This window comes from Paramormyrops kingsleyae, chromosome 9 (genome assembly GCF_048594095.1).
Source record: "Paramormyrops kingsleyae isolate MSU_618 chromosome 9, PKINGS_0.4, whole genome shotgun sequence".
Lineage (NCBI taxonomy): Eukaryota > Metazoa > Chordata > Actinopteri > Osteoglossiformes > Mormyridae > Paramormyrops > Paramormyrops kingsleyae.
Window position 1 is genome coordinate 21125719 of NC_132805.1, and position 22054 is coordinate 21147772.

At 41.2% G+C, this 22054-nt stretch overlaps 1 protein-coding gene across 4 annotated transcripts in view; it reads right to left on the reverse strand.

Annotated features, from left to right (window-relative positions):
- bbs9 (Bardet-Biedl syndrome 9) overlaps positions 1-22054 on the reverse strand; it is a 328841-nt gene that overhangs the window by 160140 nt on the left and 146647 nt on the right. For all 4 annotated transcript variants that reach the window (XM_072716502.1, XM_072716505.1, XM_072716504.1 and 1 more), the window contains 3 exons: positions 19203-19343; positions 17243-17338; positions 13158-13330 (listed from right to left, as the gene is read on the reverse strand). In XM_072716502.1, coding sequence (XP_072572603.1) covers positions 13158-13330; positions 17243-17338; positions 19203-19343 — 410 coding nt within the window. The remainder of the gene's footprint in view (positions 1-13157; positions 13331-17242; positions 17339-19202; positions 19344-22054) is intronic.

The following is a 22054-nucleotide window of genomic DNA, read 5'->3' on the forward strand; positions in this document are numbered from 1 at the left end:
AGCGATCGAACGCTCTTTTCAGGTTGGAGATCGCGTGTTGGTTTTATTGCCTCTGCCTCATTCCTCTCTGCAGGCACGATTTTCAGGAAATCGTGATTTTCAGGAAACTTAGTGATACGGATTATGTTTTGGACACTCCCGCCCGCAAGCGCAAGTCCCGGGTATGTCATGTAAACATGCTAAAGCCCTATCGCACGCGTACAGATCCCGACATACTGTAGACGCTATGTCTGCCCTGCCTGTTTTATCAGTCTCGATTGTCCCAGTGCCTCCTTTGGAGTATTCCCCTGAACAAGATGATCTTCATCTTGGGAAATTGTGTTTTCCCTGTGCTCGCCTGCCAAATTCTGAAGCCCTCGAAAATCTAGCCGACCATTTAACCCATCTCCCCGATTTAGCTCGACAAGACATTCAGTCCCTCGTAAGAAAATACCTGGATCTATTCTCAGATACCCCGTACCGTACGAATGTCCTCTGTCATGACATCGATGTTGGTAGTCAGGTGCCTATTAAGCAACATCCTTATCGCGTAAATCCCCAGAAGCGTGTTGTGCTCCGCAAAGAAATTGCTTATCTTGAGGAAGACGGGTTAGCCATCCCCAGTGTTAGTCCGTGGTGTTCTCCATCTGTTTTGGTGCCAAAACCAGATGGCACGTTCCGTTATTGCACCGACTATAGAAAGGTTAATGCTGTAACAAAAGCGGATTCTTTTCCACTCCCCCGCATGGAAGATTGTATTGATCGTATCGGCTCTGCCACTTATGTGAGTAAACTGGATCTTTTAAAGGGTTATTGGCAAGTTCCTCTTTCTCCGCGTGCTTCCGATATTGCAACTCCAGACACCTTTATGCAATATACCGTTATGGCTTTTGGGCTCAAAAATTCACCTAGTTCAGTATCTGCTACACCACCCACCTTGGTGTCATCTGCAAATTTCACCAGTTTACTGTATATATTGGTGTCTATATAATTTATGTAAATTAGGAACAATAGTGGTCCTAAAATTGAACCCTGCGGTACCACACTATGAACGCAGGCCCACTGTGACATTGTGCCTCTTATAACTACTCGCTGCTTCCTATCTGTTAACCAGTTATCAATCCAGGTCGCTACAGTTCCTAAAATACCTGTCGCTTTGAGTTAAAGTAAGAGCCTCTTGTGGGGGACAACATCAAAAGCCTTTTGGAAATCTAAGTAGATTACATCATAGGCCTTCTTATCATCAACTTCCTGAGTAGCTTCCTCAAAAAACTCCAACAGATTTGTTAAACAGGATCTACCTCTCCTAAATCCATGCTGGCTATCCCTCAAAATGTTATTTGAGTCCAGGCAATCTACCATTTTCTCTTTGATTATAGCCTCCATAACTTTACCAGTTATACAAGTTAGACTGATTGGCCTATAGTTTGACAAATTACTTCTATCCCCTTTTTTGAAAATGGCATTTTTTCGTTATGTTGGCATGCTTCCAATCAGAAGGTACCACACCTTCAGATAAGGATTTTTGAAACAGTAAAGTTAACGGTCGGCAAATAATATCCCTCATCTCTTTTAACACTATACGTAAGATGCCATCAGGGCCCTGAGATTTATTTATTTTGAGCTTAGCTGCAAAACATCAGCTTCAGTTATATACAGTATATATTAGTTATAGACGATGCTGGATTAGTAATAAGAACTGGTAAGTTACTAGTGTCCTCAACAGTGAATACCCGTGCAAAACTATCACTTAACTCATTTACTATATCAATGTCGTTTTCAATTATAAGACCTTTACTATCCTGCAGATTGGTAATTTCAGCTTTTAGAGCTCTTTTAGAGTTAAAATACTGGAAGAAACTTTTAACGTCATCCTTAGCCTCCAATGCAATCTTCCTTTCGACATTCCTTTTAGCTCGTCTAATGTCATTTTTTAACTGTAGATTTAGATACTCTTGCTTTATTCTGTCATCATCAGTTATTTTCCATTTCTGGAACAAAGCCCTTTTCCTCCTTACTTTATACTTTATTTACCTAGTAAACCACCTAGGTTGCAATTTCCTAGATTTATTCTTACTGGAAACAGGTATGAAGTCATCTTGCATTGCAATAATGTGCTTTTAAAAAATTCCCATGCCTCTTCAACAGTTTTGTTATTTAACTCCATCCAGTTTACAGTTTCTTGTATGAGTTAATCTCATACAATTGAAGTTGCCCTTCCTAACATTACATATTTTTGATTTGGACTTTGCTCTTCGGGCACTAAACTTAACCTCAAATTTAACAATGTTATGATCGCTACTGTCAAGTAGCTAAAACATCTAATTTACCAATCCTGTCCTGGTTATTAGAGAAAACAAGATCAAGAATGGCATCTCCCCTGGTAGGGGTGTTAACAAACTGACTAAAAAAACAATCCTGTACTAATTGCACCCTCTCCAGTTCATTTTCAGAAGAGCCCCCTTGTCCCACTGCATCCCCGGTAGATCGAAAAACCACAAAAACCCCCTCACAGCAGGCTACTGCCGGAGCGGGAAAAAAGTGGAAAATGTCCTCCCGCCCCCCGACTGGCGACCGAGCAAAGCTCAGGAGCAACTGTCCTTTTCCGGCGCTGGCTAACGTTAGATATTATTAGTTATTATCGCTCCGCGGGTGTTTGTTACTGTTGGGTTGAGATTGTGTATATTTTATCACTCAAGTGTATTCTTATGAATGCATAACTTGTTTTATATGGCAACTGTGTAAGTGCTTAACAGTAATTTTCTATCACGTGCAGCAGACGAGCCCACCTCTGCTGTACGTTCTGTTGTTCCTATTTCCACTCCCACTTCCACATCCCATTCTATCCCACTCGAAATGTTGTTCACACCCACAATGTAACCTGATCACCTTAACGTATAAATAAACCCTCTCGTGGTGCCACACCCTTGTAGCTACACTGCGGTGTGCACCCTTGCAAGTAAAACAGCACGTGTCTCATACTCTGTGGGCCAGCGGCCGGGGGGGGCTGATCACTCTCTCCGACATAAAACTTGGTCCTTCGAGCCGGAGTACTCTCCTTCCATCAGCTGTGGATGGGGAACCACACTCATGTAAAGCCACAGTAGAGGAACAAACAAAACCGAGACATGATATTTCTCAAACGGCATTATCGAATTCAGTAACTGTGTTTGTTGACGGTTCAGCGTCAAAAGACAGTACTGAGAGAAATAAGGTTGGTTATGCTGTAGTTTTGACTGATGAAGTACTTGAAGCTAATGCACTTCCCCCGACATGTTCAGCTCGAGCAGCAGAATTGTATGCTGTCATCAGAGCATGTGAATTGCACAAAGACAGATCATTGACAATATACACTGACAGTCAATATGTGTTCGGAGCGGTTCACCATCACTCCAGAGTATGGAAAAACAGGGGATTTAAAACATCGCAGGGCACCTCCCTAACACACACAAATTTGTTATTACGACTATTAGATGCCGTACAGCTACCATCTGCTCTTGCAATATGTAAATGTAGAGCCCACCAAACTGATACCACTTTAACTACAGTGGTATGCAACAGCAAAAGGCAGCAGCACAGAAACAACCTATATTGAAAATGACGGATCTCCTACTGATTGACACAGATATACTATGTGATTCTCAAAAACATGCGCCGCTCTCAGAAGTAAAAGCCTGGATCAAAAGAGGAGCAATTCAGATTAATGATATTTACTACATCGACGATAAGCCCGTACTTTCAAAAAATTTATACAAAACAGCGGCATTGGTGAGCCACGGGAATACCCATGTCTCAACAGGAGGGATGGTACATATAATACATCAACAATTCTATACTATAAATTTTTCTGATTATGCAAAGAACTTTTGTAGATCATGCCTTATCTGTTGTAAGCATAATTCCCAGGGCAACCTGAGACCTAAGAGAGGGCAGTTTCCGGTAGCAGAGCACCCGTTTCAAATTATTCACATGGACTTTATTGAGCTGTCATGGTCACAGGGAAAAAAGTACTGTTTGGTAATAATTGATACGTTCTCGAAGTGGGTTGAAATATATCCAGTTAAACACTGTGATGCGATGACGGTGGCAAAATGTCTGGTAGGCAGTTATTTCCCCACATATGGCATTCCTCAAACCATCAGATCGGATAACGGTACCCATTTTGTAAATCGAACAATGGACCTGTGCTCACAAGCGCTAAACTAAACTAAAGTTAAACTAAAGAATCATTGCGCATACCATCCTCAGAGTGCAGGACTAGTCGAAAGAACCAACGGTACCATAAAAACTAGACTAAGAAAAACAGTGGAAGAGACAGGGAGACCATGGCCGGAATGCTTATCTCTGGTAAAACTGTGGATGAGAATTACGCCAACCCCAACAGGTCTTACGCCGTTTGAAATAGTGCATGGTAGGCCTTTTCCCCTAGCTACAGAAATGAGTGATATAACAAAGGCGCACAGGGAAACAACACTCGCAGACTGGATGAGCAAACTGCTGCGCACTCAAGAAGTACAAAGGCCCAGTAGTCTGCCAGTAAATTCTGCTTCTGTATTACAGGACAACCTCAAACCTGGAGATTGGGTTCTCGTCAAGGTCCTCCTTCGGAAGGACTGGAGCTCTCCCAGGTGGGACGGCCCATATCAAGTGCTCCTCACGACCCCGACAGCCGTGAAGATAGCGGAGCGACCATCGTGGATTCACAGGAGTCACTGCAAGCTCATTAAACCCCTACAGGAGCCAGTACAACCGACGGAGTAGAAGTGGAAGTCCGCTACAAAGGCGCGGTAACCAATAGGGTGCCGACGTCTCAACCCGGTGAAGAAACCAACTGATCTGCACTCACTTTTAGAATGGCTGACTGTAAGCGGTTCCTTATACAATGGCTTCTGATCCTCCTGACTGTAGTCGGCTTTTGTGGACGAGGTCCGCATCGGATAACACTCGCCGCGTCCCCAGGTGGACGCACGATGGCTCCCACCTGAGACCTCTTACAACTGACCACTCACATCCCTATATGCAAAATTACTGGTATCGCTACGTACACGACACAGTTATGAAGTCCAATGTTTCTAACTGTTACATATGCTCACAAATGCCCACACATGCGGAAGGTCCCGCAATATTTGCTAAGCCCATGAATAAATCCCAGGCTAAATGTGCTTCTTCGTTTGGAGGGGTTGGATATCAGCATTTTGGTATCACCATTAATGATACGAATCCCTATGCCCCAGGGCTTCTTAATGGTACTTGCAATCTCCTGTTCTGGATCGACTTCAATGTCACTAAATCCACTTCCTCATTTCCATTCTCTGTTTTCATGAACAAGGACCCAGGAAAATTTAACCATACAATGTGTTATGACCAGATGTATGGTACACGTCCTTTAGGTAACACCACGAACTGTGACCAAATCGCTGTTTCAGGTGAAGGTGCACCAGTCAACATGTCAGGCCCCAGCAATGGGTCCTATTGGGTGCAAGGTGTAGCCTGGTTATGTGGTAGTCGTGCCTACTTTGTGCTGCCATCCAATTGGTATGGGGTTTGCGCGCCCATCTTCATTTCAGATCATACCTTTATTGTATCAACCAGTTCTGTTTCAGGTTCCACTAGCAGACGACGTTCTACCGCACCAGCACTACAGCCACATGACAGCGTCTGGGGAACTGATGTGCCCCCAGAGTTCAAACATTGGTCCACAGACCAGAAGGTTTTATTAGCACTGTTCCCCTGGGTCGGAGTAGCAAAGAACACTTTACGACTGGAAACCATAGAGTATCACTTAAGGCTCTTTATTAATAATTCTATTGTAATTAATGAACAACAAAATGCACAATTGGATGTCATGAGGCAAATGGTGGTTCAAAACCGTATGGTGCTCGATATGTTAACAGCGGCCCAAGGAGGTGTTTGTGTTTTATTGAATGTATGTACTTGTTGTACATACATTACAGACAATGTCCATTCCCCTAATATGACTGAAGCCATGAACTATCTCAGGGATCTGCGGAGAGTCCTAGCCGCGGACTTTCACCCTAGCACATCCTGGTTTGATTGGCTATTTCAAGGGGGTTGGCTCGGACTACTCAAATTTCTTGCAATAATGGTTATTATATGTTTGATTTTTCTTTGTGTTTTTTCCATTTGTATTGTACCATGTTGTAAAGCTGTGATTAGCAGAATGGTTGTTAATTCTTTTACTGTAGCATACACTAACCTGAGCCAACAAGAGTTCCTCGCTGACGAAGAACATGATGACGCCGTTATTTAGTGATGCCGCCCGCCCACAGAAAATGTTTAGACAAGATGTGGATGGTGGGTGTAGAATACACGGTTCATGATAAACAGGAGGGACTGTTGGGTTGAGATTGTGTATATATTATCAGCCATGTGTATTCTTATGAATGCATAACTTGTTTTATATGGCAACTGTGTAAGTGCTTAACAGTAATTTTCTATCACGTGCAGCAGATGAGCCCACCTCTGCTGTACGTTCTGTTGTTCCTATTTCCATTCCCACTTCCCACTTCCATATTCTATCCCACTCGAAATGTTGTTCACACCCACAATGTAACCTGATCACCAAATAAACCCTCTCGTGGTGCCACACCCTTGTAGCTACACTGCGGTGTGCACCCTTGCAAGTAAAACAACGCGTGTCTCATACTCTGTGGGCCAGCGGCCGGGGGGGGCTGATCACTTTCTCCGACAGTTACGGAGTTAAACGCGGACAGAAAACGCCGCTCACGTGACACCCGCAGCTCAATGTCGGTAATAATTAATTAACAGACAGGACAGACAAGCACTCACGCCGACTGAAATAAGAACAATAAATAGAAATAAAACAGCCACCCACGTAAACAGGTAAAACACACAAACACTCAAAATATACAGTATGTTCAAAATACGTTCAAAACACTCCAAAAAACAATCCCAAACAATCGCTGCAGCTCAACACTACTCTCTCACAGCAATCCCAGCAATCCTTGCGCACAACCCTCCCCAAAGACAGAATATCTGCCAAGCAACATAGCAGCAAGCCCTGTAAAACACTCTAAATTCTGTAAAACGAAGCCATGAGGGATGCAGTAGAGAGGGCTTGAGTCATTTATATAGCTCTGCCATCCCTGTGGTTGAATCGCTGACTCAGAACTTTGAGGCAGCAATCATCCATGATGCGGATCTGTTGACCATGGGAATTCAACTTCCCTCTCCGCCAAGCCTCTCGGATCAAAAGGTCCTTTATTTGATAGCAGCGTAAATGGAGAATGATGAGACGCTGAATCTGCCCCAGGGCCGGCTTGGCTGTCAGGGAACAATAGGCTCTGTCGATCTCCGGCAGGGCTGGGAGCGTCTCCTTCCCGAAAACCTCACATAACAGACCAGAAAAGAATTCTGTAGGACACAATCCTTCAATAGATTCCTCTAAGAACATGATGTGCAAATTTCACCTAAATTGGTGACTTTAGCCCTTAGCTTGGAGTTGTTCTCACTGAGGCTAGAGCAGACATTCTCTAGATCTCTAACATGCTAACTGAGATCATCCAAAGTGAACTTCAAAGATCCTAGTCATTGGCTGTGGTCTTCCACCACAGATTGGACTTGGGCAAGTTTATTTTCCAACAGGCTAAAAGAACTTTTAAATGTGAAGATTGCCTCCATTGTTAAGCTAGTTACTGAATCACCCTTTTCCCCCAATTTGCCACTCTTTGAAACCATTTTGTCACTTTTGGAAGCCATTAACAAAAGAAAAAATAGAAGATGTTTAGAATTTTGGTTGCGAAATAAATAGAGAAAGGAGTGGAAAAAAAATAACAAGTAAGCGGGATAGCCTATATGACACTTCTACTCCATGCGGCTGCCGACCAGAAGTCTGGCAATAGGAATTTTTCAGCTCCATTATGGAACCACTGCCATAAAAGCAGTCTGTCATTCACAGAAATGTTGTTATGCGGTGTATGACTGTATAGATATTGGTTCTGTGTAAGCTATCTCAATGCCTCATTGTAAACCAGCCAGAGCAGAGCTCATCAGCATATTAATGTGCCCAACAAAAAATGGAAAAACAACTTGTTTCAATCTAGGGCCAAATAATAGGATTGTAAATGGGCCTGTAAAAACAGGGAACTCTTAATGCTTCAGCATACCGTGACATTTTGGACAATTCTATGCTACCAAATTTGTGTGAACAGTTTTGGGAAGGCCCTTTTCTCTTCCAGCATGACTACGCTCCAGTGCACAAAGCAAGGTCCATAAGTACATGGTTGGATGAGTCTAGTGTGGAAGAACTTGACTGTCCCCCTGACCTCAACCCCTTCAAACACCTTTGGGATGAACTAGAATGGAGATTACGAGCCAGGCCTTCACATCCAACACCAGTGCCTGACCTCACAAATGCTCTTCTGGATGAATGGGCAAAAATTTCCACACACACTCCATGAACTTCAAAAGATTTCCCACATTGATGCCTATGGATTTAGAATGTGATGTCATAAAAGTTCTTGTACATGTAATGGCCAAATGTCCCAGTACTTTTGTTCATACAGTATACGTGTGATTGAAAATCAGATCGGTTTCTTACTCCCAATTTCTGATGCAGAATTTTTTTGCTTTTATTGGTCCAATACTGATAGTGGGATTGTGCCATCTCTAATAAAAATGCACATTTGATCAGCAAAAAATTGGAACTACAAGATAGAGAGCAGCTGAGAGCAAAAATGGAGCCATGAATCTGCTATCTAAACATATTCCGTGGATCTTTTTTGCAGGCTTCCCAGGAATATTGTACAAGTCAGTGCTTCTAAAACTGTAGGGCACAAGATGATTTTCTGAATATTCTGTAATAAAATGTATATGGATTTTTAGTTGCTAGTCTCCCCATTCTGCAAATTTCATCTGTAGCAGTGCAGTAGCCAGTTGCAAAATGTATTGTGGGGAACATTTATCGTGGGAGAATATAATCATTCCCTAGGGAAGATGGTGGCGCAGGAGGTAGTGCTATCGTTCGGCAACTGGAAGGTTGCAGGTTCGAGCAGTGTGTCCTTGAGCAAGACACTGAACCCCAAATTGCTCAAGTTGTGCAGGTTGGCACCTTGCATGGCAGCCTTCGCCACTGGTGTATGAATGTGTGTATGAATGGGTGAATGTGAGGCATAAATTGTAAAGCGCTTTGAGTACTCGAAGGAGTAGAAAAGCGCTATATAAATGCAGTCCATTTACCATTTAGTCCAGTCTAGTCAGTGGTGGCACATGAAAGACCAGGCACAGATCAAAAATCTAAATATGTTATAAAAGTTGCACAGGTGACATTAAAGGAATATCTAAAGATGGTTGACACAAACCCACTACCAGTATAGTATGCTTGAAATATTGGTAAGAGTCAGCTCCTTGCTAATCATCTAATTCACTTAACGACATAGTCATAGGAACGGAAAATCGGTCGTTTCGCAAGGAGTGTCCATATGCCTTGTTGTTCTGTGGAAAAAATTTGTACACTCTAAGTGAAAGATCCAAGTTAAAAATTCATAATTACTTCTCCTGTTAATTGCTTCAATGTCTCTGTTTGAAAAGAATCCATCAAAAACTTAGTTTTCATCTCAACAGGATCAAGTGTCAAAACTATGACATTTTGGAATCAAGTGTCAAATCTAGCAGTAGGCAATGGCTCAAAATTTTATTTTCTGGAGGACATTTGGTCTCCGCAATATAAAGTATGTGAACCTTTTGGGATTACGCGGAGTTTTGCATGAATTGGTCATAAAATGTGCTCTGATCTTCATCTAAGTCACAACAATAGAAAAACACAGTCTGCTTAAAATAATACTACACAAACATTATATGTTGTCATGTTTTTATTGAACACAACATGTAAACAATCACAGTGCAGGGTGGAAAAAGTCTTGTCACATAAGGACACAGTAACTTAAAAAGGCATGAAACTTTATTTCTAATCAATCAATTGTTACGATAAATGGATCAATTTAATGCCAAGGACTTTCACATTAATAACTGGCTGCAAAATGAAACAGTCAAAAAGTGTCCTGATGTTCACAGCTTGTTAAAGTCCATAACACCTGTTTTTGCAAGGACAAAAGTCTTGTCATGTCTTTTAATGATTCAACTTCTGACAACATGCCAAAGATTCAACCACAGACCAAGTCTGCTGAGGTGTCAGACATCATTAATGTATCCAAACATCAAGTGGAGAGGATTAAAAAAAGATATGAAGAACCTGGTGATGTTCATGACAAGCCCAGGTCAGGCAGACCACGTAAGACAACTCTTCGAGAGGACCGTTTGTTGCTTCGAAAGTCCAGGGCCAACCCTTTTTCAACTGCAGTAGAGCGACATCAGAACTGGTCACCAGAAACCGCTGTGTCTACAAGAACAGTTTCTCGAATTCTCGCACGCAGTGGTCTCCATGGCCGAATTAGTGCACAGAAACCAGCATTAATGAGAACACAACAAAAAAACCGTGTTGAATTTGCCAAGGCCCACAGCTTGCAGCAAGGATGGACAGTGGCAAAGTGGCAGAAGGTTGATTTTTCTGATGAATCATCCATTGAACTGCATACCAAATGCTGCAAATACTGTAAGAGACCTGTTGGAACCCGCATGGACTCAAGATTCACCCAGAAAACAGTCAAGTTTGGTGGAGGAAAAATGGTTTGGGGTTACATCCAGTATGGGGGTGTTCGAGTGATCTGCATAATGGATGGCAGCATCAATAGCCTGAAGTATCAAGACATTCTTGCTGCCCATTACATTCCAAACCATAAGAGGGGGCAAATTCTGCAGCAGGATGGCGCTCCTTGTCATACTTCAGCCTCCACATTGAAGTTCCTGAAACTGACGAGGATCAAGGTGCTCCAGGATTGGCCAGCCCAGTCACCAGACATGAACATTATTCAGCATGTCTGGGGTAGGATGAAGGAGGAGGCTTGGAAGACAAAACCAAAGAATCTAGACAAACCCTGGGAGTCCTGCAAGACTGCTTTCTTTGCCATTCCAGATGACTTCATCAACAAGTTATTTCAGTCATTGCCAAGACGTATGGATGCCGTCCTCCAAGCTCATGGAAGTCATACATGTTATTAATTCTTTCTTCCAAGGCACCATGACTTTATGTTCTGATGTTATTGTAGCATGTTTGTGTATTCTAAATAAAGTATATGTATAATTTCTACATTATTTTTGTATATGACAAGACTTTTGTCTAGGCAAAAGTTGACCTTTCTGTCCTAATTACATGACAAAACTCAATGAATGATGAAAAACTTTATTTTGGTATAATAAGCATAATCTAGAGGGCTTTGCCTTTCTTATAAGCCATTTCTGATTCCAACTGATTAACTACAGGTCAAGTTATTATTTGTTGTTCCTACAACTTGGTTAAGTGACAAGACTTTTGTCAGGCACTGTATGTGAACCTTTGGACTTAATAACTGGTTGACCCTCCTTTGGCAGCAATAACCTCAACCAAACGTTTCCTGTAGTTGCAGATCAGACCTGCACAACGATCTGGAGTAATTTTGGACCACTCCTCTTCACAAAACTGATTCAGTGTAGCAATATTCTTGGGATGTCTGGTGTGAATCGCTCTATTAAGGTCATGCCACAGCATTTCAATCGGGTTGAGGTCAGGACTCTGACTGGGCCACTCCAGAAGGCGTATTTAACTGTATTTGACTCTCCCTGCCGGCCCCTGGAGGATGGGCTCCCCCTTTGAGTCTGGTCCCTCCCAAGGTTTCTTCCTTCTGGGGGGTTTTTCCTTGCCACTGTCGCCTATGGCTTACTCACTGGGGGCTTTGGGTGGGGATGCTGTAAAGCGCTTTGGGACAATGTAATGTAAAAATAAATTTGTTGTTGTTTGTATTTTGTTCTGTTGAAGCCATTCTTTTGTTGAATTACTTGTATGCTTTGTGTCATTGTCCTGTTGCATCACCCATCCTCTGTGGAGCTTCAGTTGGCAGACTGATGGTCTTACGTTTTCCTGCAAAATGTCTTGATAAACTCTGGAATTCATTTTTCCATCAATGATAACAATCCGTCCAGGCCCTGAGGCAGCAAAGCAGCCCCAAACCATGATGCTCCCTCCGCCATGTTTTACAGTGGGGATGAGGTTTTGATGTTGGTGTGCTGTGCCTTTTTTTCTCCACACATAGTGTTGTGTGTTTTTTCCAAACAACTCAATTTTGGTTTCACCTGTCCACAGAATATTTTGCCAGTAGTGCTGTGGAACATCCAGGTGCTCTTTTGCAAACTTCAAACGTGCTGCAATATTTTTTTTGGACAGCAATGGCTTCCTCCGTGGTGTCCTCCCATGTATTCCATTCTTGTTTAATGTTTTCCTTATTGTAGATGTGTCAACAAAAATGTTAGCATGTGCCAGAGATTTCTGTAAGTCTTTAGCTGACACTCTAGGATTCTTCTTCACCTCATTAAGGATTCTGCGCTGTGCTCTTGCAGTCATCTTTACAGGACGACCACGCCTAGGGAGAGTAGCAACAGTGCTGAACTTCCTCCATTTGTAGACAGTCTGTCTTACTGTGGACACATGAACATCAAGGCTTTTGGAGATACTTTTGTAACCCTTTCCAGCTTCATGCAAGTCAACAATTCTTGATTGTAGGTCTTCTGAGAGCTCTTTTCTGCGAGGCATGGTTCACATCAGGCAGTACTTCTTGAAACCAGTAAACCCAAAACTGGTGTGTGTTTTTAAAGGGCAGGATAGCTTTCAGCAACACGTCCAATATAATCACACTGATTGGACTCAAGGTTGGCTCACTCCTGGTTCCAATTAGCTCTTGGAGAAGGCATTAGGCTAGGGGTTCACATACTTTTTCCACCTTGCACTGTGATTGTTTACATGTTATGTTCAATAAAAACATGACAACATATAATGTTTGTGTAGTATTATTTTAAGCAGACTTTGTTTTTCTATTGTTGTGACTTAGATGAAGATCAGAGCACATTTTATGACCAATTCATGCAAAACTCCACGTAATCCCAAAGGGTTCACATACTTTTTCTTGCAACTGTAATATAAACCTAGCCCCCCTTAGCTTTGCTAATATAATATAAAGCCCCCCTTTGTTAATATAATATAAACCGCCCCCCCCCCCGCCACACACACACACACACACATATATACACTTGATAGAGAAACAAGTTCTCACCTCAAAGTGATGGTCGACAATTTGAAAGTACTCTGCCAGAGGGACAGGTCCCGCAAAGCTCTTCTTAAAATCTTTAACTCCATGTTTAGCAAAATAGTCGTTAATGCGCTGAACGAGTTCCTTGGTCACCAGCCACATATCTTCAAAGATGTCACTCTGGATTCTATAGCGCTCTTAAACAGGTAGGAAGAGCATGAGAATGAGAAAGAAAAAAAAAAGAATTTTAAGCAGAGATAAAAAAAAAAATGTCAGTTTGTCACACAGCAAAAGCAGAACAGCCTTTTAAAAAACAGTCAGTCCTGCTGCAACGTGTGATATCACATCACAAATATATTGTAACTCAATTGATATATTAGTTCCCAAGTCCAATATAACACGCAATCACTTTTGTACTTCCAGGATTTTCAGTCAGAGGGGAATGCACTACACAAAGTACAATGTAGCATGGTCTTAGTAAGAAACACTACTTGCATGCAAAAACAGATATCCAAGTGGACAATAGTGATCTCAGAGTTGTGAACAAATCATTCTTTTGAACCGGTTAGTGAATCAGTTGAATGGGTTTTCACATGTAAAAGAATCAACATTTTTGTCCATCTAGGGACTGCACATGTCAGGCTTAGATTCTAAAAATCTAAATAAATATTTGACAAATTATGTAAAAACACACAGCAACATTTTTAAAATCACTTACATTTGCTTTTTGTAGAGTGTGTGTATCCATGTTGCCTTCAGTGACCCTGTGCATACAGTGCATACTGTAATCTGTTGTGATTGTACAGTGTGCATGCCCCGCAGCATGATAGCTGTAGCTCACTACTCCTGACTCTCAGCAATCAACAAGTTAGCAAGTTCAATAAGTTCGGTTGAACTAAAATTTTATTTGAAATTACTAGGCAATTCTCATGAGACTCATAAAACCCATAGGAGATATTTATGATATAATGTCTGAATATATAATTACTTATCATTTAAAATGCAATAATTACATTACTAGCCACCCGTATCACTGTTCAAGATGTTCAAGATCAAGATTGCTTTATTTGTCACATGCACAGATGTACAGGTACAACATGCAGTGAAATTAATTTTATCCTGATCAACCTGACCATACATATACAAACATTACAGGGGGTAAACAGGTCAGGTAGACAGGGGATATAGGAAAAAACAGAGAAAACAGAATTACATGAGGAGAGAAGAGGCGAATAAAAAAACAGCCCCCAGACTGTACTCCAGTAGGAAGTATAATGTAGGAACAGAAAAAAACACTCAGCAACATAAGCACATAGTCACCACACCTTACAACATAAAAAGTCGTGACTTGCAACAGGGGAGGGAAATGGGGAGGTGGAGGTAGTCCAGCATAGACAAACATCCATCCGGTCCTGCTGCCAAACGGCGCTGGTCAACAGACCCGCCTGTTCATGCTGGGGGGTATGAAGCGGCGAAGGCTTGGGATGGGGGGAGGGTGTCCTTGGGATTGGGGGAGAGGAATGCAAGAGAGTCTCACTGCCTTGTTCTTCTGGGGGAGTTGTTGAATTCAGCAGCGGCCTTGGCCAAGGCCAAAGCTGATTAAGGGGGAGCCAAAACCAGATTGCATAGGGTTATTTGGGTTTTCGGGTGAGAAGCTGTAATTTCTCAGCTCCTCTAATGTCCACGCTGGTCTCCACCATCCAAAATCCTTTGCAGAGCCGTGAGCTTCTCTGTGATGTTATCAAATCTGCGGTCCATAGTCACAGTGATGGTATCCAAGTTGCTATCTATAGCCATAGTCTGAGTGCCGACAGCTCTGCCAACTCCATCAATCATCCCGGTCAGCCTAGTGGGGTTTTGAGCGGCTGTCACCGTTTTCTTCAATTTTCGATAAACCAGGGCAATGCCAATCAGCATCAGACCTGTAACCATGGTTCCGAATAGGTAAATGTCTTCGATGTCCTCCACGGACAGAGCTGCCAGACACACGAACCTCCACTTCTCCCATCCGTCCATCGTGTAGCCGGCTGCGTACATCCCTGCAGGACAGTCAGGTTCCCCCGAACCTGCGCTTCTCTGCGAGAAGATGGTGTCAATTGCGTTGAGAGACCAGTTGATCAAATTCATGATTTCCTTAGTTTCGAAGAGCAGGGCTGAGAGAGTCTCTCAAGTATAGACAATAAGACAATAGACTGGACGAGACGATAGGAGCAAAGCAGGGAAGATAAGGGAGAGTGAGAAAAGTGCGTCCGCCTCCGCTGAGAGCCAAGCAAGAATCTGTTTTCATTATTTAATTAATTTTGTTTGGCCTAAGTTGCTAAGTTTTGGAGTTACATTCCCCGAACATAATTTTTCCCATTGGATATGTGTATTTTAGTACATGATTTTAGTGAATGCGAGATTTTTTAGAAACACATTAGTCACACTGTAGCAGGACTAGCAGTACAGACAGAAAATGGATGGAATAATTTGTATAGGGTCATCATTGTATTCAAGAAATTGGTAGCATTGAGGGTTTGAACTTATCTGCCAGGGTTTTAATTTTTCTCCCAGAAAGTAGGTCAAAAATCAGGTTTATAAGTGTTTGGACAGTCATGCAATTTTCAGGGGCTCAAAAGTAATTTGACAATTGACTGACAAGCTGTTTTATGGCCAGGTGGGGGCTGTTCCATCATCATTTCATTAACGATTAAACGGGTAAAACATGTAAGGCCAATATTTATCAAACTCAGCAAAAAAAAAAATGTGAAATAAATATCTACGCATGAAAAGAAACAAATGTACGCATACACACAAAAAAAATAATATATCAAATCTGGCATGTGTAGGTTTGAGGGCCTCAGGATCGCATGTTTGCATTTTGCATATGATGTAGTCCTGTTGGTGTCATCAGGCTGTGATCGGCAGCATGCACTGGGTCAGTTTGTGGCTGAGTGTGAAGTGGCCAGGATAAAGATCAGCACCTCCAAGTATGAGGTCAATATTCTTGATTGAAAAAAGGTGGATTGCCCTCTCCTGGTGAGGGATCAGTTACTGCCTTAAACGGAGGAGTTTATCTCGGGGTCTCATTATCCAGCTTTTGTTTAATACTGGAGTCTACTGATTGTTTCACTGCTGAGCAAACTGTCATAAAACAGTCTAATAGAAGAAGACAGAAGACAAACATTAGATCTCCCATGTCTTTGATACTATCTTGCTACAGTGGTACACAGTTGTGAACAGTCATGGAGAGAAGACAATTAAACAAGTGTATGCAAAAATTCAAGAGTAACCTTAGTAATTGCAGTAATGGTTAAACTTCTTAAATTGATCCATGGGCAAAATACCACCTTCCGCCAACTGGCATATTTTACTGACAGCACTCCCAGGCTCACCCTGATTGTCCCAAAAATGCCATAAAAACCAGTTACTTTACATCATGTGGGGATATTTTTTCCAGTTCCCACAAGAGGAAACTCAGTTTTATAAAAAATCTATGAAAGCAATCAAAAAACTAAAAATGGCAAAACTGTTACATTTTGCTTGGTTACTTATGGTTAAGCCTAGGGCTGGGTAGGGGTTAAGGTTTTCATAATTGGAATTAGGGTTATGCCCATAAAAAAGAATGGAGAGTTCCCACAAAGATATGAATTCATGGACTGTGTGTGTGTGTTTGTGTGTGTCCAGGTATACCTTACCATGTGAGGACCAAATGTCCCCACAATGTGATGAATGCCCTTTTTTTTAATTTTTATTTTATTTTTTACCTATAGGAAACATACGGGAAAACTCTATTTAATAAAATCTAAAAAAAATTACCAAATTGTCCTCAAAGTGTTGTAAAACCTGAAATTTTCCTACTTTTGGGGACATCTTTTGAGGTCCCCATTTGGATAACCTCAAGTTTTATACACATCTGTGAATGCAATCAAAAAAGTAAAAAATCCCAAAAGTCTTGTATTTGGGTTGGTTACTTATGGTTAGGATTAGGGATGGATAAAGGTTAAGGGTGTTGTGATTGGGATTAGGGTTTTCCCCATATAAATGAATGGACGGTCCCCATTTAGATAGGTAGACCAACTTGTATGTGTGTGTGTGTGTGTGTGTGTGTGTGTGTGATATGTACTCACGAGATGACTTGGAAACCTGTACAGTGACTACAGATCCAGCAATGAGTTGGAAGGCGACAGCATTGCTCTCCTTATCTTCAGATGTCATCAGGAGATCTTCCTCAGGAAGGAATTCGTATTAAAATGTGAGAGAAGAGAAATAAGAGGTGAATAGGGGTGAGAATTAAACACAGGAATTTGCACCTAAAGACTGAAAACAGAAAACTGGAGTACACACATAAACATGGGCAGAGCATGCAGATTCCACACACACAAAGATGAAAGGAAGCACAAAGGGCTGGACATGTTAGGCCAGTGTGCTACCTAATTTACCACTGTACTGCCAAATACTCTAGATGTTATCAATGGAAATAATTTGCTTCACTCATGATGGATACATTTAATATTGCATTTAAGCATGTTTGTGGAACTCAGATGTGGAACTCTTCACAAAATTAAATCTACGGACCAGTTTATCAGCTATCATTCATAATTAAAATTCTTTGGGCCCTATTTTCCACTGGCACACCATGTATGCATATCTTCAAAAGAGCAAATGATTTTGCAAGCCGCTTTCCACTTGTAGGAGTGGTGTTTTTTTAAATGAGACGTGGCCAGGCACACTGTTGGCATGTTGCTATTTTAAGGCAGCGAAATGACATACAATACAATGGTATTTAACATTGCCATGTGTGATGGATGTCTGTTGGGCATAAATGAGGAAACATTAGAAGACTTTAGAAGGCATGATGCTGAACCGCATATACCGATGCCAACATGCTGGCAGCAGCATGGGCAAGGAGGAATCAGCTGGCAGAAGCGCTGAATCATCTGTAGCCTGGTAAGGAATCTAAATTGTGAGATGTAGAAAAATAACAGCGCTATTGCCTTTTATTTGAACACTTTAAAAACCTTAAAAACTGTAGGTTGTGTTTTGTTTGAACAAAGATTGCACTTTTATTTATATTTTGCTAACTGCAGACGCAAAATTTTAATTTAAAAAACACACAAGCAATATTAAGTCCCCCTTCCTAGTGGCTGTTCTCATTTTCCTTATCTTCTGACATCATTATACTACTTTAGGCACTGCATGGATGGTGTTGTGATGCCAGAAAATGAGGACACACACTTGCTGCTACCACATCACACACCTGCTTCACCTCGAAAAGTTTAGTTGCTTTGATGCTCCCATCACTTACAAGCTCACGCCTTTTCACCTCGTGCACAACTACGACCATTTCCTTGGGGGAAAAGCAGTCTTGTTTACCAGGAAAAGTGCAATTATAATAGTAATCCACTGTAGATCATGCACCACTGCCTTTTAAATGTGAGGTGACGCGCCATTCCGATTGGTTCGTTGCAACTTGTCTGGGTTATTCAATTAGCCAAATTGCTCTAATGTTACCCTCCGCCCTGTCACTCTTCTTCTTTGGTATCAATTCAGGTTCATTAATTTAAGTGCCAATAATGGGACAGCACACATCTCCATCCAAGTGCTCCTCAAGGCCTATATCCCATCTGACCCTCTTCAGTCAGCAAATCAACACTTCCTTAAGATAACTCCACTATGAGAAAGGTCTCACTCTAAGTGCTTCTCATGTGAGGTTCCTTGATGGTGGAATGGACTACCAAACCACACCCAGTCATCAGATTTTCCTCTCAACTTTCAAGAAACACTTCAAGACCCATCTATTCAGGGAAGACCTCTACTAGTCCACACTACTCATGCTCCCTTGCTAATTTCTTATATTCCCTTAATGCTCTTAGCTCTAGTGTTGCACGTTGTCTTTTGATTGAATAGTCCTACTTACATTGGTTTCTGGGCATTTATTGGAAGCTCAATCTAGCTCTACTAACATAGCTAGTCGCAAACTGCATCCATATAAAGGACTATCTGCCTTACTTGTGCATCACTTTCGACAAATGGTCTGCTAAATATATATATAAATTCTTAAGAACATCAACATAAATATAGATATACCTGGGTAGAGTTCTGCAAGACTGACTGAAGATTTGTTGGTGTCAATGATGATTTTGTGTTTGGCGTGATTGGATGGAGTTGACGGCCAGCTAACAAGTCGAAATGGAAGGGTAAATTTACACTGGACCACACGAATCCATCCTGAAACAAAGAAAGAATCATGATATTGATCCCCAGAATTGCATATTACTCGTATAATGTTCATTTTCAAATACACAAGCAAATGAATACTTTAATTAAGATGGGCATATTCGAGATGGCAGATTAAGGACAAAATTTGCATTTCTGCAAATAGGCAGGCATATACCTGTGTATTGAAACACCAATAAAATGCTACAGCTTAACAATAACCCAGCAGTGGTTTTCATCCTTTGTTCGAGAAATAGTGACCAGCAATATCAATGCATTATTTTAATTAAAGCAGGACAATTTAAAGTAGTATACTTTAATATAGTTTCATATCCCTAAAACCCTTAAGGGACATTGCTATTTTTTTCTTTGCTATCCCTCAAACCTCAATATTTAAAAGAACAGGAAAACTAAATGCTAAATGGTGCTCCTCCACTCCATCCATTCATCCATCCATCCATCCATCATAATAGCAACCTTGTAGAGCTTATGCACAGTGCAGCTGATACCCTTAATGAGATACACATGGCTCCCTGATTCCTGGTTTAAACACACACTTTAATTCTAGACCAGCAATATACCCATTTCTGTCATTAAAGGTGCTAAGCTAACTACAGAACTAAAACATAATTGTTGTCTTCTGAATACATCATCAAACCCCCTTGATACAGACTAAAATGCAGCCTTGACTGACATGTTTTGTTTTTTGCAGCCATAGCTAATAGTTCCTTGTGTTGTTCAACCAGTTATCTGAGTTAGGGTCCCAGGGCCTCACTGTTATCCCAAGCAGCTTAAGGTAAATCGGATGACTGCTCATTGCATGGCACACACTCACATAATAATATACATCACAGCAATTAATAGACACAAATTAACCCAGCTGCATGAGTTTGGACTGCAGAAGGACACCTGCATGACCCTAGAAGAAAATGCAAACAGAGAATGGCCAGATTCAAACTCCCAACCATGAAGGCGTGAGACAACCCAAACTACACTCTGTACAGTGTTCATTTACCTCGAGTACTGCATTATACAAAGCAGCTATTAATAAAAAGATTATCTAAGCTCAAACACTTAAACCACATAAAGAACCATCTAGCTTGGGCAAAGGACACAGAAAGCTTCAGCTGGTGCGTTGATATGATCTACTTTATACCACTTGTCCCCGGTCATCATGTCACATAAATGCAACGCCCCCCCCCCGTGTTAGTTGGTGGCAGCAGCCAGCTTCCCTGACTGAAGCACGCCAAAGCCCCTGTCAAACCTGCACGAAACACCTCATAGCAGCCCTGCAGCTATCACATTTCCAGTAAATATGAGTGCTTATATTTAAAACATTTTTGATTTCTGCCTCCACTGCTACACTCACCACCAGGATTCAGCTCTTTTTCCACGAAGCAGTGTAATGAAAACATAACTGTTACGTATAAGGATCTTATCACAACGCAAACAAAATTATTAAATGATAATGTAAGACTGTCAAATGGTGAAGAAAGACTTGCCATCAAAAATCACAATCAACTTACCATACATGAATATACTGTATGTTCTTTTATGTAAAAAAGGGATTAGGGAAATAAAGGTCCATGTTTTTAAATTAAGCTTTTAACACTGTTAGATTTTATAATGTTAGAAACATTTATAAGAAACATATATATTCAATAAAGTTTAGTGTTTAGCAGGTTTTGTTGTTTATTATTCCAAAAGAAAACATTCTTTCTATTGCCAGCATCAAACACCCAGCTCTAATACTTACTATATAATGGATTAGGACATAAATCCTCTGATCTGGAAAGCTGTCCACATACACTGTCCGGGCAAAAAAACTGTCCCCATTTGAATTTAAATCAGCAAGTTCTTAAGAGCCAATGACTGGACCATTATTAAAGCTCAGCAACATTATACAGCATTAAAGTGAAGTCAGCTGAGCAGCTGAATCTCCTGAATGGCTAGGTTATCCCATCAATGGATTTTTTCTTTCCTAACGGCATGGGCTTATTCCAAAATTATAATGCCAAGAACCATCGGGCTCCAATTGTCAAAGAGTGAGGGAGCATAAGGAATCATTTTCACACACTAATTGGCCACCACAGAGTTTAACCCCATCGAAAGTCATTGAGATGTGCTGAAGAAGACTTTCCAGAGTGGTTCAACTCACCTATCATCGATACAAGATCTCAACGAGAAATTAATGCAAATCCCGATGAAAAAAATGTTGAGATGTTGCATAAGCGTGTGGAAACAAAGCATTGACGAATGTGCACCATAATCAAAGCTAAATAATGTCCAACTAAATATTAAAGTGTGCAACTTTTTTTTGGCCAGGCAGTGTAATTAACAACATAAACTAAGTACTGAATACTTGTCATTGAGTCTTATAAATTAACATACTCTCAAAATTAAATTGGTTTCAAATGAACCACACAAATGTTCAAATGAATCCACACACTAAGTTCTTGCCTAGAGCTACTTGCTATGATTTTTATTGGTTTTACTCCCCAGTATTGCATACTGTGTAAATGAAGACACATATCCTCTAGTACATGGCCCTTTCGCAATACCCTACTGCTACTTAAAAATCTTTCTGCATTGGCACTTTCATTTCAGAATCAATGGAACAAACATAAATTAAGATGATACATAAAAAGAGAAAGCAATAGTTGTGTGCCACAGAAAGTGCCTTAAACAGTGAAATTAGAAAGGAAAATGAACACTGGACGAAG